This window comes from Petaurus breviceps, unplaced genomic scaffold (assembly GCF_028583685.1).
Source record: "Petaurus breviceps papuanus isolate PSGF00001 unplaced genomic scaffold, PetGlider_PUasm1.0 90879, whole genome shotgun sequence".
In the NCBI taxonomy this organism is placed as follows: Eukaryota; Metazoa; Chordata; class Mammalia; order Diprotodontia; family Petauridae; genus Petaurus; species Petaurus breviceps.
Genome location: NW_027187368.1, coordinates 339,700 through 360,213, shown reverse-complemented (window position 1 = coordinate 360,213; position 20,514 = coordinate 339,700). Strand labels below are relative to the sequence as shown.

General features: G+C 42.0%; 1 protein-coding gene across 1 annotated transcript in view; it reads right to left on the bottom strand.

Annotated features, from left to right (window-relative positions):
* The window catches only part of DENND1A (DENN domain containing 1A), a gene marked incomplete at its 5' end in the record, with an annotated part of 386,178 nt that overhangs the window by 31,160 nt on the left and 334,504 nt on the right, over nucleotides 1–20,514 (bottom strand). The window contains 2 exons of the mRNA XM_069073945.1: nucleotides 7,824–7,912; nucleotides 20,186–20,245. Coding sequence (XP_068930046.1) covers nucleotides 7,824–7,912; nucleotides 20,186–20,245 — 149 coding nt within the window. The remainder of the gene's footprint in view (nucleotides 1–7,823; nucleotides 7,913–20,185; nucleotides 20,246–20,514) is intronic.

The following is a 20,514-nucleotide window of genomic DNA, read 5'->3' as shown; positions in this document are numbered from 1 at the left end:
GCTTGTCATGTTCTGATGGCCCGTCACCCTCTCTCCATGTCGCTGTGGTAGCCTGGGGCGTTTTCTATATCTTTTTTTTCCCCCCCCTCCCCCCCCCCTCCTCACCCGCGCGTTTTTTCCCCCCCCCCCCCCCCCCCCCCCCCATGAGCGGTATGTGGATCCTCTCAGGAAAGGCTGCCCTTGGGGTTACAAGGTCAGTCAGTCAACAAACATTTATTAGGCACCTACTATGTTGCAGGTGCTGTACTGAGTGCTGGAGACAGAAATATGAAGAAAGAGTTCTTGCTCTTTTTTAAAAATACATTTTTATTGCTACTTCTAATTAACCTTGGTATTTTTCCCCTTTCTTCCCACAGAGAGCTATCTCACATCATAGTATTTTTTTTAAAAGATAAAAACCCAGCCAAACTGAAGAATGTACTGGAAAAAGTTCAAAAGCCTAGGCAATGTGTAACACCTGTGGCCTCCCCACCTCTGGGAAGGGATGGACTGGGGCTGTCTTCTCACAGCTCTTCCCTGGAACCCCGCCTGATCTCTATAACTTTGTTACATTCATTCTTGATTTCTGTGTGTCTGTCCTTCCATTTAAACTGCATAATTATTGTCTGTATTCTTAAGCCAATTCATGCAGACCTTTCCATGCTTCTTTGTATTAATCACACACATCGTTTCTTAAAGCAAAGTAATATCACATTATATTCATGTGCTAAAATTTATTTAGCCACTTCCCAAAAGATGGGCATCCACTTTGTCTCCCATTCTTTGCTATCATAAAAAATGCTGCTATAGGTATTTTGTTGTACATGGGGCTTTCTTCTTATTCATGGTTTCCTTGGGGTATTGTACAAGCCAGTAATGGCACCTCTAGTTCAAAGGGTATGGATATTTTAGTGACATTATTTGCATAATTCCAAGTTGCTTTCCATAAGGGCTTTACCATTTCATAGCTCCACCAATCATGTATTAGTGTGCCTATCATTCTACAACCCCTCCAACATTGGTTACTATCATTTTTTGACATCTTTGCCAATTTGCAAGGTTTGAGATGAACGAGTTTACAATCTAATGTGGGGGGAGGGTGAGACAACACACAAAAGGAGTTGAAAATCAGAGGTGTGGAGGGGAGGATATCTGGTGTATGGGCATAATGGAGTCCAGTCCAAGGGAGAACAATTGGATGGGAAATGAAGGGGGAACCTGAGAGCCCTCTTTAAATGTAGTCTTCCAGAGGTGTTCTTTGTTCTGCCATCCAGTCTTTCAATTGGAGGTTCAGAGGGTACTGAGGGTATTGATTAAGTGTGAGTACCAAGGTTAATGCAATCTCCAGGATCATGAGATTCCAGAGGACATGATGTCATGGAAACTACACTGGACTTAGAGTGAGGAAATCTAAGTTTGAGCCTTGGCTTAAGCAAACTGCAAGACCCCAAATGAATCATCTAACTCCTATAAGCCTCAGTTTCCTAAACTAAGATATGTGGATAACATAATCCTAACAAAGCCTACCTTACAGGGTTGTTGTAAGGAAAGAATTTTGGACAACTTAAAGCACTACATAAGTGAGAATTATTATTATTATTGTTATTGTTATTTGCCCTCTAGAGCAGGAGACAGTGGGGGGCTACTATCCACCCTTTATTTCCTAATTGTATATCTAAGACAGTCAGAAAATTAAATAGGCCTCTGTGGAGTAGAACTGAGGGTCCAGTGGGAGCACATTAAGAATACATTTGAAAATAATTGATATGGGGTCAGGGCCCCTGTCTCATGCTGAAATGTTCCCATACAGGGATTAACAAGGCCACCTTTACTGAGGTTAGAGCTGAACAGTGACATAAATAGGCCTGACGGATGTTGCCAATGCCCTGTGGCCATCTTGGCAGATACTCCCTATGTACCTCAACCCCATACCGGTCCTTTGCTTGGACAGTACAGGTCACAGACTAAAATCCTTTGGGAGGAGACTGAATATTCAAAGAATATTATATGGAATGAGCTGTCTCAGGGGAGAGGCAATGAGTTTCATAGTTTTTTTTTTCTTTTTGGAGGGCAATTGGGGTTAAGTAATTTGCCCAAGGTAACACGGCTAGTTTTTAGTGTGGTGAAGTGTCTGAGGCCAGAACCGAACTCGGGTCCTCCCGACTCCGGGGCCAGCGCTTCACTTGCTGTGCCACCTAGCCGCCCCAGTTTCATAGGTTTTACAGGGCTTGAAGCTGGAAGGGGCCATTTATATACCAGCTAGTCTACTCTATTTTACAGAGGGAGAAATTAAGACTAATTGAAGAAAAATGACTTGTACAAGAACACATACATAGCATAGATGAGATTTGAATCCAGGTCCTCTTATTTTACTCTACTAGGCAAGGTCTTCAAGTGGACCACGCGAAGGGGATGTTTTAGTAGATTCATAATTTTGGTACAGGGTGGATTAGATTTTACTCATTTTATAGTTCTTTAAGGTTTCAAAGATCTTTCCTTTCATAGTTCTCATGAAAGAAGAAGTTCAAGGACAATTATCTCCCTTGGATAGATGAAGAAGCTGAGGCACAGAGTTGAAGTGACTTGCTCAGGGTCACACAGCCAGGATGTATTGGGATTGGGAATTGATTCAATTCTCAGACTCAGATCTTCTGTCCCTGGTCAGGTGACTCTTTTCACTCCGCAGACCTTTGGGTTCACCTTCAACTCCACAAATGGATGCTTCCTTCTATAGAGGGTTCATGGGATTATAGGATCATAGGTTTAGAGCTGATAGAGATCAAAAAGATTATCTACTCTAACCTTTTCATTTTACAGATGAGGAAAGTGAGGCCCACAAACTTAAATGACTTGTTCCAGGTCAGAAAGGTAAAAAACAGTAGAACGAGAATTTAACTATGGTCCTTTGACTGCAAATTCAATGGTATTTCTGTAACAAGCTACCTATCTTGGCCCTGGATTGAGACTGGGTTTGGGGGTGGATGAAATCCAAGCATGGCAGTCCGAGCTTTATGGGCAGTTCGATGGTACAATGGATAGAGTGCCAGGCCTGGAGTCAGGAATACTCATCTTTCTGAGTTCAAATTCAGCCTCAGACACTTATTAGCTGTGTGACCCTGGGCAAGTCCCTTAACCTTGTTTGCCTTGGTTTCCTCATCTGCAAAACAAGCTGGAGAAGAAATTACAAACCACTCCATTATCTTAGCCAAGAAAATCTCCAAATTGGGTCACAAAGAGTCAGACATGACTAAAAAGTGACTGAACAACATCCCAGTCTTTGAAAATGTATCCCTTCATCTTCTTTTAATGGCTTTTCATGAAATAGTTTTCATTTAGTGAAATATATATAAAAAAAAAGATATGTTCTTAGGCTCCATAAATAGAGTCACAGTATCTAGAGAAAGTCCAGATGTTCTTTGCACTAATCAGACCATACTGGAAGCCCACTATTCAGTTCTGGGCACTACATTTTAGGAAGGCCAGTGACAAATCAGAGCAAATGCAGAGAAAAGTGATTGAGATGGTGAGAGAAATAAAGGCTTTGACAATAGAAGATCTTTTGAATGAACTGGAAATGTTTAATCTAGAGAAGAAAAAAACCCAGAGGGATGGGAAAGGGTGGAGGAGGATGGCACAAGGGAATTGTCCTCAAACATCTAAAATGGGGCCATGGGGAGGAGGGTTATTAGACTTATTCTGATGGGCCCCAAGGCAAAACCAAAGAAAAATTTCCCAACAGATAGTACTTTCCTACCAAAGAATGAACTTCTGGAGACGGTGAACTCTCTATCCCTAGAGGAGACCAAATTGAGCACCACTTTTCCTGGATGTTGTAGAAGGAGTCCTGCTTTGGGAAGGGCTTGAACTAGACAACTTCTGAGGTTCCTCTCAGCTCTGAGATTCTGTGTTCTAATATTCTATGTTTTCAAGCCCTGTATAAAATACATTCTACCTCTAATGTTCTATTCCTTCTATTAAAAACAATGGAATTTTTAGAAAAGATCATTTTCCTTGTGGGGTCTGACTACATATCAGAGAATTGGGATTTCAAGAGGGAATTCAAGGACTACTTTTTCTAATTAGCTATAAAAGGAGGAAAAAAGATTCAACAAATTTGGGCTTTTAAAGACTTTAGGAAACAATTACAGAGATTTAGAGTTGGAAGAATCATCTGATTTCTCATTTTATAGACCAGGAATCTAAGCCTCAGAGAAATGAAGTGACTTGCCCAAGGTCATACAGCTAGTAACTAGCATAATTAGTACTTCTGGCCTTTTGCCTTTAAACTCAGTTTTTTTAAACTCAGCTATTTTATCCTTCCTGGTTCAGTGTTAATTACTCAAAGTATTACTGGGGAATTACATGGTCTGAAGGCACCAGGTATGAAGCCAGTGGCACTGAGAATCCACATGGGCGTTAACCTATTTCAAACTGCATTTTACTGCCCAACTCTCCCAACTGGAAGATGTCCTTTGAGGACTGTGGGAGTTTTAGTTGGGTTTAGCCGCTACTGGCCAGGCCCCATTAGGCTTCATTTCCCGCCATTCCGAGTTCTCAATTCCTGCATGATACAAGCAGATTGTTTGTTGTTGTTGTTTTTAGAACAATATTTCATAGCAGGCCTGTTTTATTAAAATATATTTTTCCCCCACTGGATCCTTCCTGTGTTTGCAGGAGTTGGTCCTGCCAAGTTGAAGTTGGTGACAGTTGAGAAAAACACATGGAAGGGCTGTTTATGATGTACATGGCATTTGGATGTGGAGAGGCAAGGGGGAGGAGGATAGGGTGACAGAGAGAGACACTTAGGAAAACACTGGGGCTGCACTAAAAATGTCACTGGCATTATGGGAGAGTGGGCGTGCTGGGTAGTTTTCCTGGAGTCATTTAAAAGGAAAAAAAAGAAAACACACACACACACACACACACACACACACCCCATCCCTCAGAGCAAAATGCCAAGATATAATCCTTTATCCTAAATCCACAGTAGTATTTTAAAATTTATTTATGACTCTGATGGCCCTGGTACTCTTGCTTGCCTTTGCTGACACGTCCCTAACGAGCCAGCATGCTCACACTCATGCTTTCACAAGTTTGATTTGCTTGGGCATTTCACTGCCAGAGAGACACAAAGTCAAGTTCTAAGAAACCTCTGTAAAGATACTGGCTGGCATTCAGCATGCCAATCAGGAGATCTGGTTGGGTTCCTATTTCTGCAACTTACTAACAGTGTCACTTTGGGCAAGTTATTCTTACCTCAGTTTCCTCATCTGTAAAATAGAATCATTCCTGACCTGCTGACTTCAAAGAAATATTGTGAGAAGAAAGATAAAGTACATAAAATATTTTGTAACCAAATCATAAAGAACTATAAATAAATATCAACTACTATGGCTTCAATAAGTCAAGGATTCATGATTTTGTCTGTGTAAGTGACTCTGTGCCTTAGTGGATGGTCTTTGTGTGTTGCTGTGGCCAAAAAAAGTTTTTTTCCCCATGTAATGGCCTGATTCTTTGGATGAGAGAGAATCTATTACTTAGACCGATGTGTGAAGCTTTTTTAGTTCAGTAAGACCTATAAGAGCCTTGCTATGCTGGTACAGCTTTTGAGGACCAAGGGTTACCCCATATCATTGAGAAGGATGGGGAACTCAAGTGGAGAGAGCTATTGCTATGTTACAAAAAAACTGGGGAATATTTAAATAACTCTGCTTAAATGGCTATTGTTATGAAATATTGATAGCTATATGATGTCTTGGACTCACCAAAGGATCATCTCTTAATTCTGCATTTATTTCATTAGCAAAAGGGTAAAAAATGGAGATTAGTAATCCGATCCATTCAAGGCAGCAGCTCCAATGTCCAGAATCCTTTTGGGCTAGTATGAGTCCCATAGAGCAGTGGGCTTGAAGTATGTTTGCTGATTGTGAGAAGAATTTGATTTGGGATCAATACATATATCTTGGACAATAGAACTGCTCCTTAGAACAGGGAAAGAACGATTTCACTGGGAGGAGGCACTGGTGCTTCAGGTCCTCTGAGGCGATGAGGGATTTCATCCACAAGGGGGCAATCTCGTTCCACCTCTGGAAGGCCTGCAAGCCACAGCTGGCTTTTAAAAAAGTGGCCTAGTTACTTAAGACTGAAGATGTGCACTGAACACTTCTATCCCTCCTCTCTTCCCCATTCGATTTCCTCTTCACCAAAGTGCTTGTGTGTCTGGAGAAAGTTGAAGCAAATGGACAACTCTGGAAAATGCTCTTCTTGCAAATTAAAGTTATGAGGCATTTTCCCTAAAATAAAGGCGCAGTAGTAGAAAGAGCACTGGGCCTAGGTCTAGTCCCGGCTCTCACATTTACTACATGTGTGACTTCAGGAAAATCTCTTCCTCTCTCTTCTACTCTTTTCCCTGAGGAGGGGCTGCCTCAGTTTCCTCAATCTGTAAAATGAGTGCATTGGCTTAGTCTGTTTCTAAGATCTTTTTCAGTCCTAATAGCTCTAAATCCTGCAACCCTGGGACTTCTTTCCTGGAAACAACTTCCTGACATCATCTATCACTGCCCATCTAGAGGTCCGAAACCTGTTGTGATGGCAAGTAGCTTGTAGTAATTGCTGTTTTACCACACGAGAGGGTTGAAGCACCAGCTGTAGCCTGAGTTCTACCAAAGCCCCTGTTTCTAGAACATGCTCTGGTTCCTAAGGCCTTCTCTCACCACAATGGTCCTGCACAGCAGGCAGTACAAGAAGGATGGCTCATTCTATAGAGAAGGACAAGGAAGCTCAGAGAGAGATAAATGTAACCAGTGAAGAGCTGCCATTTTATGGCTAACATTTATTAGTCTTAGTCTTCATGGTATTCTGACTTCGGGGTCAGGACGAACCAGGTTCAAGTCTGGCCTGACACACACCAGTTACTTGACTCTGTGCAAGTGACTTAAGTTTTGGGTGTCCCAAACAAACCTCTCTAAGTCTCTGAAGGCACGATAAACATGAAGTGGATTCCAGGACCTTCCTGGAAAGTCCTTAGTGCCTGAAGACGCTAGAGAGTATCTGAAGACCTGGGTGCAAATTCCAGCTTAGACACTAACTATGTGTTCTTGTACAGGTCCTTTCCCCTCACTGGGTATCAGTTTCTTCATCTGTAAAAGTGATGGTTTTGGAATATATAATTTCTAAGGTCCCTTACCACTCAAATTCCAGTAAATGTAAGTTTCTTTCTTTTCTCTTAACTTTAGTTTCATCATTTCTAAGAGCAGGAGAATATATATATATATATATATATATATATATATATATATATATATATACCTATTTCACAGGTTTGTTGTGAAGAAAACACTTTGTAAACTTTAAAGAACTATAGAAATAGTATTATTGTATATAGTTCATCCAAAAAAGAAAGTATGAATCTTCATTGCAATTTAGGCAAGTTTTCTGTGCCCCTTCCTTGGTTTGGGAAATGTTTATAGAAAATGGAAGACCGCAGTTCTGTTGCTCTGCATTGCCCAGACAGTGATGTGGAAACGTATTCAAACTGAACAAATTTCCTTCTAAGTGTTTTTGGGGTCTTACAACTCAAAAGACTTGGGCCCGGGTGTCACATAGAGATGGCCTCTGCCAGGGACTCTCATCTCTAGATGTTCTGCCCACACAATACCATAAACCAGAAGGAGGCTTCTGAGATTAGACTCTGCTCTCAGAGTGACCTTTCTGTGAAACACCAACCCGGCCTCACTGGGAAGCTGGGGGTGGGACACAGTGGGGGAAAGGGGATCAGGAAGAAGCATCGGCCTCTGCTTGTGTTCACTCTGCTGGGTGAAGGCAGTAACGTGTTTCATACTCACTGGTCAGGGCTTGACACCGAAGTTCTTCGACCTTCCATGGTGACATTACTCTTTGGTCGCTTGACAACTTGAGGTCTTGGGGGACGGACCTAAGATGCAGAAGAGGAGAAAATAGCCAGAGCAAGGAGTGAGTCAGGACACAAGAAAGGGAGAGGCGCAGTATGACAACGGCTCTCTCAAGATCTGAAACGGCTCACCTGCCAGCGAACAAGAAGCCAGCGTCTCACATCAACTGCACGTCAGCAAGATGCTGAGACATTGGCTCATTGAAGGCCATGAGACCTAGAGCTGGAGTGGACCTTAGAGACTCATCTAGTCCAGTTCCTGCACTTCAGAAAGGAGGAACCTGAGTCTTAGCAGGGGGTAGTGACTTGTCCAGTCACACACAGCTAGTATGTAACAGACTGGAATCTGGACTCAGGCCCTCTGATGCCAAACTCAGCACTCTTTCTACATTACGAACAGTAAACTGGAATCCAGTGTTTCCCATGAGTCTAGGAACTTTTCCTTGACAGTGATATTTTTAAAGAATATCCCTAGTTAGCAATGCTCTTGAAGCAGGCATCTGGGTTGAAGGCACTGAGAAACTACAGAGGAATTTCCTAGGGTTGTCTAAATACAGGTTAGACCTTTACTCAAGTGTAGCTTGTACAAGATTCCTATGTGGTCTGTGATACCATCCTCAACAAGTCATCAACCACACAGGCAGCAAGGCATAGTGCAATGAGGACTTTGGAGAAGGAAGACCTGTCTTCAAGTCTGGAAAGTTACTTTATTCAGTGCCCAGGGTACCTTCCTAAAAACGTGAAACACACAGCCCTGGGCCACTCAGATGTTTATATCTTTTTAAGGTTTCTAAAGTTCTTTCCATCTATTACCTCATTTTAATCTCATAACAGCCATGACACACCAGGAGCTCTGGTTCTGCCCTCTGGGGCCAAGTGGAACAAGTCAAATCACAACTCCACCTGACTGCCCTTTAAATACGTAAAGACCACAGTCGTATTCTCCTCCCTCCAAATCTTTTTAGGGCTAAGCATCCCCAGCTCCTTCAGCCAATCCTCATCTGGCATGATCTGGGGACCCTTCCTCATCCTGGCTCTCCTCCTGTGGGTATGCACTCTTCAGCTTCTCACCATCTTTCCTAAGCCTGAGTAGATGCTGACTTAAGAGGGGGCTGGTTGTTCATCAGAGATTGCCTATATGAATGTGACCACAGGTAGACTGGGTTCCCTTCCCCCTTCAAAAATAACAATAAAAAAGATCAACAGCAGAAGTCACAAAGACAAAGAGAACAGTGGGGGGAAAAATAGCCAGCTAGATGTTTATAGCATTTTAAACTTTTTTTTTTTTTTGCTTTTTGGAGGGGGGAAAGAAGGGCAATTGGGATTAACTGATTTGCCCAAGGTCACATGGCTAGTAAGTGTTAAGTGTCTAAGGCCAGATTTGAACTCCTGTCTTCAGGGCCAGTGCTCTATTCACTACACCACCTAGCCACCCCTGTTTACAGCATTTTAAAGGTTTATAAAGTCATTTACATTTATTATCTCATTTGGTCTTCACAATAGCCCAGGAGTTCAGGGAAGACACTTGTCCAAGGTCATAGGAATGGTAAATAATAGCCCTAGGATTCAAAATGACCTAGCTTAAAGTTCAGGGTTCTTGCCACTAAACTATTCCTCCCAGTGAATAAAAGCATCACTATATGAACTGAGATGTGGAAAAAACCAAAGACTGCTCCTCCAATATCTCTCTGTGGTATGGTGGTCATCCTGGGCCTTGAAGGCCGTGTGGAGCAAAAGCTCTGGCAGGTCTTTGACCAACCTGCTAAAGGTCAAAGTATAGATTTAGTGAGAGGGTTACTATAGGCCTGCACTGGACATGCTGTGGGGAAGCTTGTGATATCTTCCCATGCAAAACTTCACATGCTGAAAATGGTCTCTTTTTTTTTTTTAAGAAAATCTTCTGATTATTCCATACTCAATGGACAAGGACAGCCCAAGGGAAAGGGTCCTGTGGCTCAATTTAACAAACATTTTTAAAGTGTTTCTTCTCTACAGAGCATCGTGCTCAGTGCTGGGTATAGAAAAATGAAAAAAAGACTCAGTCCCAACTCTCAGGAAACTTACAATCTGTAGCAGTGAGGGAGCTGAGACACAGATCCAAATTAACAAATAACTCTGGTAAGATGCAGAACGTGACAAAGCTCTTCCCAAACTGACTCCAGCTTCTCTTTTCAGGTTAATGGAATTATACATTACTTCCTGCTTGACGCATTCCACATTCCAACTAAAGTGGCTTAGTTACTGTTCCTCACATGTGACAATGTCTCTCACCTCTGTGCCTCTGCACAGGCTGCCCACGTGGCTGTGGTGTGCCCCTTCCTCCCCATGACTCTGAGAATCTTTAGCTTTCTTCCAAAGTCAGTTCCTGACATCTTCCTGCTTGACGCCTTTCCGCATCCCCTCTCCCCAGCTGCCAGTGCTCCTCTCTTCCCCCAAATTACTTTGTGGATGTATTTTTATTGACTTGAGTGTTCATGTTGTTTCTTCTGATTAAATGTAAGCTCCTTGAGGGCAGAGCCTGTTTCCTTTTTATCTGTCTCCAGCACTTAGCACCATGCTTGGTATATAGTAACACAATAAATGCTCCATGATTGATTGACTGAAGAAGTCAGAGGGATTGGGAAATGAGGAATCAATTTTGGGCGGAGTGATCAGGGAAGATTTCGTGGAAGAGGTTGCATTTGAGTGGGTCTTTGAAGAAAAAAGAAATTCAATAGCCAGGGGTATGAATAGAGCCACTTGCCAGAAAAAAGCTTGTGTTTGGGGCAATGATAATAATGCTCACTTCTTTAAGGCTTACAAAAGCATTTTGTTTTTCTTATAATAGCATTGTGAAGCAGTACAAAAATTAGTGTCTCAATTTTTCATGTGGCGAAACTGAGGCTCAGAGAGATGAACTGTGACAGAGCTAGTGAATGAATTAACTGGGATTCATAAACAAGTTTTGTGTCTCCACGTCCTTTGGAAATAGAGGGCAATGTTGTGTCTAGTTAAGCTCCAGGGGAAAATGTTGGAGGGGAGGAAGAAGAATATCAGAAATGAAAATGTCCAAGTTTCCAGTCTCATCTACCAATGCTGGTCATTGGTCTTCAGCAAGGAGGAAAATTTTGCTGACTCTCCATTTCTGAAATAGCTGTCCTCAGAAAGAATTTCCCTAGGAAAAGAAGTTCACTAGGAATCCACAAAGAATGTAAAGTTTCCAAATCACTGTGTGCCCTAAATGATTTGCAACCCATATTTTCAGAAAAAAAGTAAACTGCTTTATATTAGAAACAACTGTCTTATAACAATATGATTAAGGAAGAGAGAGGTAGTATGGCATAATGAAGATGGTGGTGGACATGACGTCAAGAGACCTTGCTTCTAGTCCAAGCTCTATCTATTTATTATTTATAAGAACTTCCTTGAGCCTCAAGTTTACCATCTATTAAATGGGAATAATCCTTATACTAACTACCTCACAGGGTAATTGAGAGGAAAAGGGTTTATAAAATTTAAAACACTATAGAAATGAGTTATTATAAGGGTTGTTGTCAAATAATAGAGCTACACATTTTCTCTCTGGCCAAAATGGCCATAATTTCCAAATTAAAAACTCTCACTATTGAAACTTTGTCATATTAAAAAAAAACTTACTGACGTTTTTGGATCACATTCATTTCAAACATAGCTTTCCTTCCCTACTCTGCAAGCCATTCCTTGTAAAGTTGAATAAAAAAAGGAATTTAGCAGAACTAACAAATTAGCCAAGTCTGACAGTATAAGCTTGGTAGTATATATACAGTGTTCCACACTCAAAGTCCCTTAGCTGTGCAAAGAAGGGAAGGAGAAACATTTTTAGAACAGCAATGTTAATAGTTGAAATTTAGATAGTATGTTTTATATATATACACACACACATACACACATATATAACATATATATATATATACACATACATGCATGCCATATCTGTCTAATTTTTATACATACACACCCCTAATATAATATCTAACACCCCCCCCAACCTTATACAGTAGCAAGGCAATGATTATTTTACTATTGTAGGCATGAAGAAACCTAGACCTAGGGAGCTCAATAATAACTTTCTTGAAATCCTACGAAGAACTTTCTTTACAATCACCCTGGGAGAAAGACAGAACAGGTACCATTACTCCTGTTTTATTGATGTGAGATGCTGGGGGTCAGAGAAATGCTATGCCTTGTCCAGGGTCATACAGTCAGCAAATGGCAGAAACAGGACTCTGGCACAGGTAAAGAGAATTCCCCAAATCTTCAAACCAGATGGGACCTTGGAGGTCACCATTCAGAATTTCCTCTACAGTTTCCATGACAAGTAGTCATCCAGTCCATGCCTGAAGAGCTCTAAAAGCAGCCCATTCTACTGGGCAGACTAAATCGTTAGGAAGTTTTTCTTTATCCTAAGCTTCCATTTCTCTCTCTGCAACTTCCATTCATTCCTTGCTTCTGGTTCTGCTGCCTTGGGCCAACTAGATTAAGTCATATTCTTCTTCTATATGGAAGCACATGGAACAGTTGAAGAGAATTATAATTTCCTTCCAGCAGGTCTTCTCCTGGCTAAGCATTCACAGGCCATTCAAGCAATCTTCCCATGGCATGGCCATGTAGGCCTTCACCAGCCTGGTTGCCCTCCTGTGGATGGATGTGTTCCAGCTTATAATCATGTCCTTCCTAACATGAGCTCCCAGAATGGAATATATGATGTGCTCTGAGTAGGAGTCTGGTGTCCAGAAACATGACTATCTCCCTACACTCGGCCACAATATCTCCCATTGCAGCTTAAGATCATGCTAACTTTCTAAGCTCCCATTTTCAAGCTGTTGACTAATATTAAGCTTACAAGGCCACTTAAACCTCCCAATCTTTTTTCAAAGTGCTGTCTACTCACACTTCCCTCATTTTGTACTGATGAAGTTAGCTTTTTGAACCCAATTGTAAGAATGGAATTCATCTTATTAGATTCAGTCCAGCATTCCAGCTATGCCTCCTAGCTTTGGGTTATATGAAAAATTGATATAAAATAATCTATGCCTTTATCCAAGTCATAGCCCATATCCCTGAGTCTATATATTAGACATGTCCTTCCAAGCTGACATTGAACCACTAATGTCTACTCATCAGGTTCAGCCCTTTAGCTAGTTATGAATTCACCTACCCCGATCATTGCACAGTCCACACTTCTCTATGCTGTCTATAACAAGAGGGTGATAGATTTTGTCAGACACTTTACTAAACACCAAGACAATCATATTTGCAGTGTTTCCCTGATCTTCTAATCCTAGTAATCCTCTTAAGAAAAGAAAATGAAGTTAGGCTCACCTGGCCTGTGCTGGGTCAAGCCAGGATTGTTCTTCATAATCACATCTCCTTTTCTAGATGTTCACTGACTGTTACTTTAAAAATCCATTTAAAAATTTTCCAGAAAACAAAGTCAATCTGACTGGACTATAGTTTAGCAAAGAGTTCTTAGTCTGAGTCCATGAACTTAAAAAAAAAATTGATGACCATATGTTGATAGAATTGGTTTCTTTCATATGCATTCAAAACACTATTCTTAAAAGAGGCCCACAGGTTTCACTCTACTGCTAAAAAGGTTCATGACACAAAAAAGGCAAGAAACTGCTGGATCACTACTGACTCTCTTCTCATTTCCAAGAAGCAGGACATGGCTCTTTCTCAGTCCTGGGACGCTTCTCCCATTCCCCTCAGCTGCCTGAAGGTCCTTTAGAGCGGTTAGCAATTGCTTCCGCCAGATCTCTTACCATCCTGGGATGTAGCTCACCCATTCCTGGTAACTGGAGCTCACTAAGGGCAGGCTGAAACCTTCTTATTTATGTTCCCTTTCAACTGCCTGTTAGCTATGTTTGTTCTATCCTTCCCATTGCTGGGACCATTTTCTTTGGCAAAGAAACAGAAGTGAAGTGAGTTGAGCGGTTCTGCCTTCTCTCCATGCTTTGTTAACAGATTCTTAGTCACATTGTTCACTCCTTTTTTGACCTTCCTTTTCTCCCAAATGCAGCTACTAAAAAAACAAAAAACTCCAACCAACCAACAAATAACCACCACTGCCCTGCCCTGAAGTCCCAAACCTCTTATTATTCTTGTATTTCCTCACCACCTTTGGCCCACTGTAAACTTTAGGGCTCTTTCTACTGTACTATGATGGCTGAAAAAGGAAAGAAAACAATTATGGGGATATCGACATCCCTTCTCTGTTCCCCTCCCCCCACTAAAAGGAAAAACAACCAATGCTAAAAGTGAACCTGGAACTGATGATTTTCCCCCTGTGCTCAGGTCCATTCTAACACCTGTGTCTAAACCCTGCCAGCCCAGATAGTGGCTGGATCCTATTAAATCCTTGAAAAATATGTATACCTAAGTCTAGAGAATGACATAAGGGATTATCATACTCTGGAGATGATGGACAACTTGGGTGTGATGGAAAAAGTAATGGGTTTGGATTTAAACTGTGACCCTTCTATGGACTTGCTTTAAGGCTGGGCTGTGTTAATGCTTTCTCAGGGTCCTTATCTATAAAATGGGGATAATAATCCTTACGCTGTGGCATCGTCACACTTGCTACCATGGTTGCTGTGAGGAAAGCACTAAGTACAATGGCAATAGGGATTACTGTTATTATCGAACCTCTTTGAGCCTTGCTTTCTCCACCTGTACATAACAAGGATAACCATTCACCTTTCTATAGTGGTTTAAAGTACTTTCTTCATAATTACCCTGTGAGGCAGGTAATATAAATATAATTATTCCCACTATATAGAAGAAGCTGAGGTTCAGAGAAGTTAACTGACTTCTGTCCAAAAGTTAACCGACTGAATGACTAGGGTCACACACCTAATATGTGTCAGAGCTGGAATTCAAAACCAGGCTTCTGAGCTCTAAATTCAGCATTCTTTCCACTGTACCACATTGCTAATAGGGATTATCTTCCTTGCACTCTCTCACATGTCTGTGGTGAGAAAAACTCCCTGTACATGGTAAAGCACTACAGAGATAGGAACTATTATTATTAATCTCTGTTGTGGTGAGCAAAGTGCTGTAGAAATGGGATATGCTGTTATTATTTCAAAGAATGAGTAGAGGGCCAGGATGATGGAGAAGCTCCTAGGGGCGAGGCTGCCTGCAGCTGCTCCTGGAGGCGATGGGAGTGGGGAGGCTGCAGGAAAGGTCAGATGTGAAGGTCTGGGGGATCAGTCCTCACACAAGGCTGTTCCTCTCTACAATAAAGGCAGCTTAAGAATGTGAACTTAGAGCTAGAATGGAAGGATTAAGTTTGTGGCAACTTCGACTGAACTTGCAACGTGGTGAAACATGGGGAAAAGAACAACAGAGCTAATTAGACGAGCTGAGCTGTCAGAGTGCAGCTGAATGGCTCAGTGCCAACAAACAAAAGGAATGGGGCTGGCAATCAGCAGGATCGATGGAGGAGACTGCTTCATTAGGGATGATAAAACAGACAGAGAGGGGGAGAGGCGAGGGGGACAGAGAGGGACAGAGAGAGAGAGAAGGGGGGAAGCGAAGGAGAGGGGGACAGAGAGGGAGATGAAGGAGGGGGAAAGATGGGTAGAGAAAGGGTGGAAGGGAGGGGAAAGAAAGAAAGGAGGACAGAGTGGTGGAGGAAGAGAGAGGGAGGGAGAGAGAAGAAAGGGGAAGAGAGAAGGGGAGGAGAAGAGATAACCAGGGATAGGAAGGGAAGAGACACAGAGAGTGGAAGGGGGAAGTGGGAGGGGATGGAAAGGGAGAGGAAAGGAAAGAGAGATGAAGATGAAATGGAGAGAGGGGCACAAAGGGGAAGAAAGAGAAAAAAGGGACTGAGGAAAAAAGGAGGCAGCGGACAAGAGAAAGGGACAGAGAAATGAAGGGGAAGAGAATGGAGAGAGGCTAGTGGGAGAGACAGACACAGAGAGGGAGACAGACACAGAGGGAGATACATACAGAGGAAAAGTGTTTAATTAAGCTGCAATGGGAAGATGATGCGCAAAGCTGGCTTGTCAGCATGCTGTGAACACTTTCACCTTTCTGGTTATGCTTTCTTTTTTGGGGGGGGGTTGGGGGAAAACACACACACACGAGTGCACACACACGCACGCACACACACACACACACACACACACACACACACACACACATACACACCCAGCCCCACCAGTGTTATGAGACCAGCAGTGTCAGGGGAGAAAATGCTAAGAAGGATTTAGAGCCCTGTTCAAGGGGGACTTCAGGGGAAAGTTGGGAAACTAGCCAATTCCCCACTGGATTTAAAACCTGAGAAATCTAAGTCGGCAGGGTTAAATGTGTATTGAATACAAAAGCGCCGAGTACATTTGATTTTAATGGGGAGAGAGGGGGAGAGAAATAATAAATACGAAGCTTATAAAGAGCTTCACATGCAGTCGGGAGAGAGTCAGCCTTCCCCCCCCACCCCCCCCCCCCCCCCCACCCCCACTAGCCTTTAGTACAGATGACATTTTCAATGCTTTCTTCTTTTTTTTAAATAAAGAAAACCCAAATATCCTGGTAACATTTGAACTCCTGCCATAGGTGACTTGGTACAAAGCTGTCCACCCAACCCCCCAGGTGGTGAATCCAGCCCCTCCTACCAAAGGGGCTTGTTATATAATGAGCCTTGCTGGGTAAAACTTGCACCCTCAATATTTGGTGACAACAAAGCCTGCACAAGTTCAAGGTGGGAAGATGACATGGTCTTGTGAAAATAATATTGGGTTGGGAGACCTGGGCACAGTCCCCAGTGCTATCACTACGTGTTTGACCTTCTGTAGCCTCAGTTTCCTCATCTGTAAAATGACGGGGGTGGGGTATGTGTGTGGCCATAATGATTACAAAGGTTCCCTCTAGCTCTAAGGTTCTTATGGGTCTCCATTTCTTTCTGTTTCATTTATACAATAGCAGCTATGGATGTGGCAGCTTTGGAGCTTTGACAAAGGAGTACATGCAATCCTGTCTGCAACCCCGAGGGTTTCTATTACCAAGATTCTCATAAATTTACTCTTCCATTTAATTCACAAAGAGTGAGGGTTCCTAGGGTGCCTGATTCTGTTCTGGGAGCTTTGGGGACCTGAGTTACACACACACATCTCTTGCTTCTTCCAACTTTCGGTCATTGTCCCACTGTTAGAACTAGAAGCCGCCTTAAGAAGAACACCTAGTCCAACCTCTTCATCTTAAAGATGAGAAAAGTAAAATCCAGAGAGTGACTCACCCAAGGTCACACCATCAAGTACTGCCTACGCTGCCCAGGGGATGAAAGGGCATGGGAGATGGGAGAGAAATGACAGAACAAGTAAACTCCAAATAAGGTTCCACGTAAACAGAAGCACATTTTGGCATCAGAAGCATGTTCTAATCATCTCAGTTTGCTTCTGTAGAATCCACTGTTCCACTATGCACTTTAATGTAGTCAGCTGAAATACAACTGGTGCTTTTCTTACGGCAATGTTTACTCTCCTAACCTGTTATCAATCACAGAGGGAGCAGAAACAGTTGACATGAACAGATCATACCAACAGCTGTAATGTACTGCAGCTGAAAGATTAAACAGAGCTAGCAAGATTTGCTTTGATTCAAATGGAAACAACTGAATGGCATGGCCCAGAGATGCCTCCCTGCCCCTCCTTCATACCTCCAGGATTATTAAAGGGATTATACTAACAAAGACCTCAATGAGTAAAATTCCAAAGGGCCCCTCATTGGATAACTAGGGCTTACAAAAGTTGGCAAAAGGTTTAGTCCTTTAGTCCTCTGAATGAAGTTTATTATTATTTATTGTTACTATCTTTATTAAGATATTTTCAATAATAATAAGCATTTATAGAATGCTTAAGATTCACAAAAGACTTCCCTCACAACTGTCCTGTGAAGTAGGGAGTACAAGATAATTGTTATTCTGATCTTATAGATGGGGAAACTGAGGCTCATGGGAGTACAGTGAATTAATTTCCAGTGTTAAAGAGATAGAAGTGTCAGAGTCAGGATTTGAATCCAAGCTTCAGAACACTGAATTTGGAGTTGGGGCAGCTGGGTTTGAATCCCAGCTCTGCTGGGATTGGAACAGTTATATGACCCTAGGCAAGTCACTTAACCCTGTAGGGCCCTCAATTTTTTCATCTGTAAAGTGAAAGAAATGGATAAGTTAATCTTCCAGGTTCCTTCTAGCTCTAAATCTGGCTCTTCATTGCAACACACGACTGTTTCTTAAAAGTAGGGGGCAGAACCATTCAAGTTAATTGGTGGCACTAGTTTATTGGATTTAGAGCGAAAAAGTATTTTAGGATAATTTTGTCAAACCTTATTTTATAACTAAGGAAACTGATTTCAGGATAAGTCAATTGATTTGCCTAAGGTCATTCACTAGAGGCAGGTTACAAACCCAAGCACTTTGATGCACAATTCAAAGCATTTTCCAAAGCTGATTAATATCCAGTTCGTTGGATGTAATCTATAATTCCGTCATATTCAACCCAGTGTCACCCCACACAGTACAATCATGATAAAAACGTGCATATTCATACATACACTATGAACAGAAAGGAAACTGACATCTACATCATGGAGAATGGAACACCCAAACTGGAGAAGGGGAAAGTTAAAGAGCCGGAGTGATTAAATGATTAAAATGAGGCAATGTTAATGAACCAGATCCCCTAGCATACCAGAGTCTCCACAGGTTCCACAAATTCTAGAGTCTGCATTTGGAAATTATTAATCACTAGGAAGCTAGCAATCAACACACACACACACACACACTCCATGGGAAAGGACTGGATCATATGATGTCCAAGGAGGGGTTTCAGATTGTTTTGACATTCTGTGTTCTATGCTTTAGCCCTCCATAGTCTAAGATCCTTTTCAGATATACCATTATGTTCTAAGATCTCTTCTAACTCTGTTCTCTGGTTCTAGCTAACATTTTAATGACTAATGTAGGTCATAATTAAAAAAAAAATATATATATATATATAATTTTATTTTTTTCCCCAATTACATGCTAAAACAAATTTTTAAATATAATTTTTTAAATTTTGAGTTCCAAAATCTATCTCTCCTCCCCCACCCCGCCCAGACAGTGGGCAATCAGATATAGGTTATTCATGTAGGTCATAATGAATGGTTTCCTCCCCTACAACTAACTTATTGACATTCATCACATTCATAACTGTTTTAACAGGTCCCTTGCTCCTTGTCTTGCATTGTCAAACACTTGCCTTCACCTGAGCAGGCTCGATAGTGTCTGGATGTAGCTTACTTCCCACAAAACAGAAAGCATCAAATGCATTTCCAAATCAGTATCTGGAGAAATTGTGAACTGTGCTGCCAGACTCTTGCTTCTTTTGTAAAAGCAAGTCTTTTCATATATGATTTTAAAACTCATGAGCTAAAACATCATAGGGTTTAATAATGATGACAGCTCATACTTGTCTAGCACTCTTAAGTTTACAAAACACTGTCTTGAGAACAGCCCATGACATAGGTAGTTAGGTGCTACTATCTCTATTTTATAGTCAAACTCTGAGGCACAGAGTTTGAATTGTACATTGGAAGCTGAACCCAGGTATCCTGACTCCAAGTTGAACTCTCTTCTCTTAGAGCTGCAAGGGATCTGAGAGAACATTTAGTCAGGGAATGACTTGCAAATGGAAACCTTTGAGATCATCTAGTCCAACTCCCCTCCCCCCCATTCCTAATTTTACAAAGGAGGAAACTGAGGCACACAGAGGGAAAGTGACTTGTTCAAGGTTATATGGCTAGTTAGCAGGGCAGAGCTGAGATATAAACCATGGTCTTTTGACTCCAAATCTGGTGCTCTTTTTATTATACTACAATACTCTCTTACCAACCCGCTCATTTTACAGAGGAGGGTACTGAGAGTCAGAGAAGTTCAATGCCTTGCCCAGGCCCATATATCTACTGAGTGTCAGAACTGGGATTATTCCTCCCACTCCACATTCACGGTTCTTTCCACTACACCACTCCCAGGATCTGATCAAAACAAAACCCATGCCAAGAAAACACAGCACACGCAGCAGCCCAGCCACCTTCTCATCTGCCTTGCAGAACTTGTCAAGAAAAAGAGAAAGAGAAGGGAGAACCGAAATGCAAGTTTTAGGTTGTGCCACACAGAGAAGGAGGGAACTGACTGGCAAATCCAAACTGCCCAGGCTTAGTAATGAATGCTGTTAAACAGTGCAGTTCAGGCAGTATTAAGCAGGGGCAAGGGGGGCAAAACTGCCAGCTACTCACGGGCTGTGCCCAGCGGTGTATCTTTGGAGGAGGAGGCCGAGGAGGACAAGGTCTTTGAAGCTGGAAGTGGAAACTGAAACCATCAGTACACACCAAGAGCATTCAATTCTCTTTATGTTCAGTCCAGGGAAAAAAAGATTACGTTGGGCAAATTTAAACAAGACATTCAGCTTTTCCTATGGAAACTGATAGGGCCAAGCAATGTATCCCTCCCAGGACTACCTGAAAACTGGTAGAAATATTATCACTCATAATTATCATAAACTACTCACTTTTATATGGCTATAACATGCTTTACATCCATAATCTCTCCCAACAGCCCTGAGAGG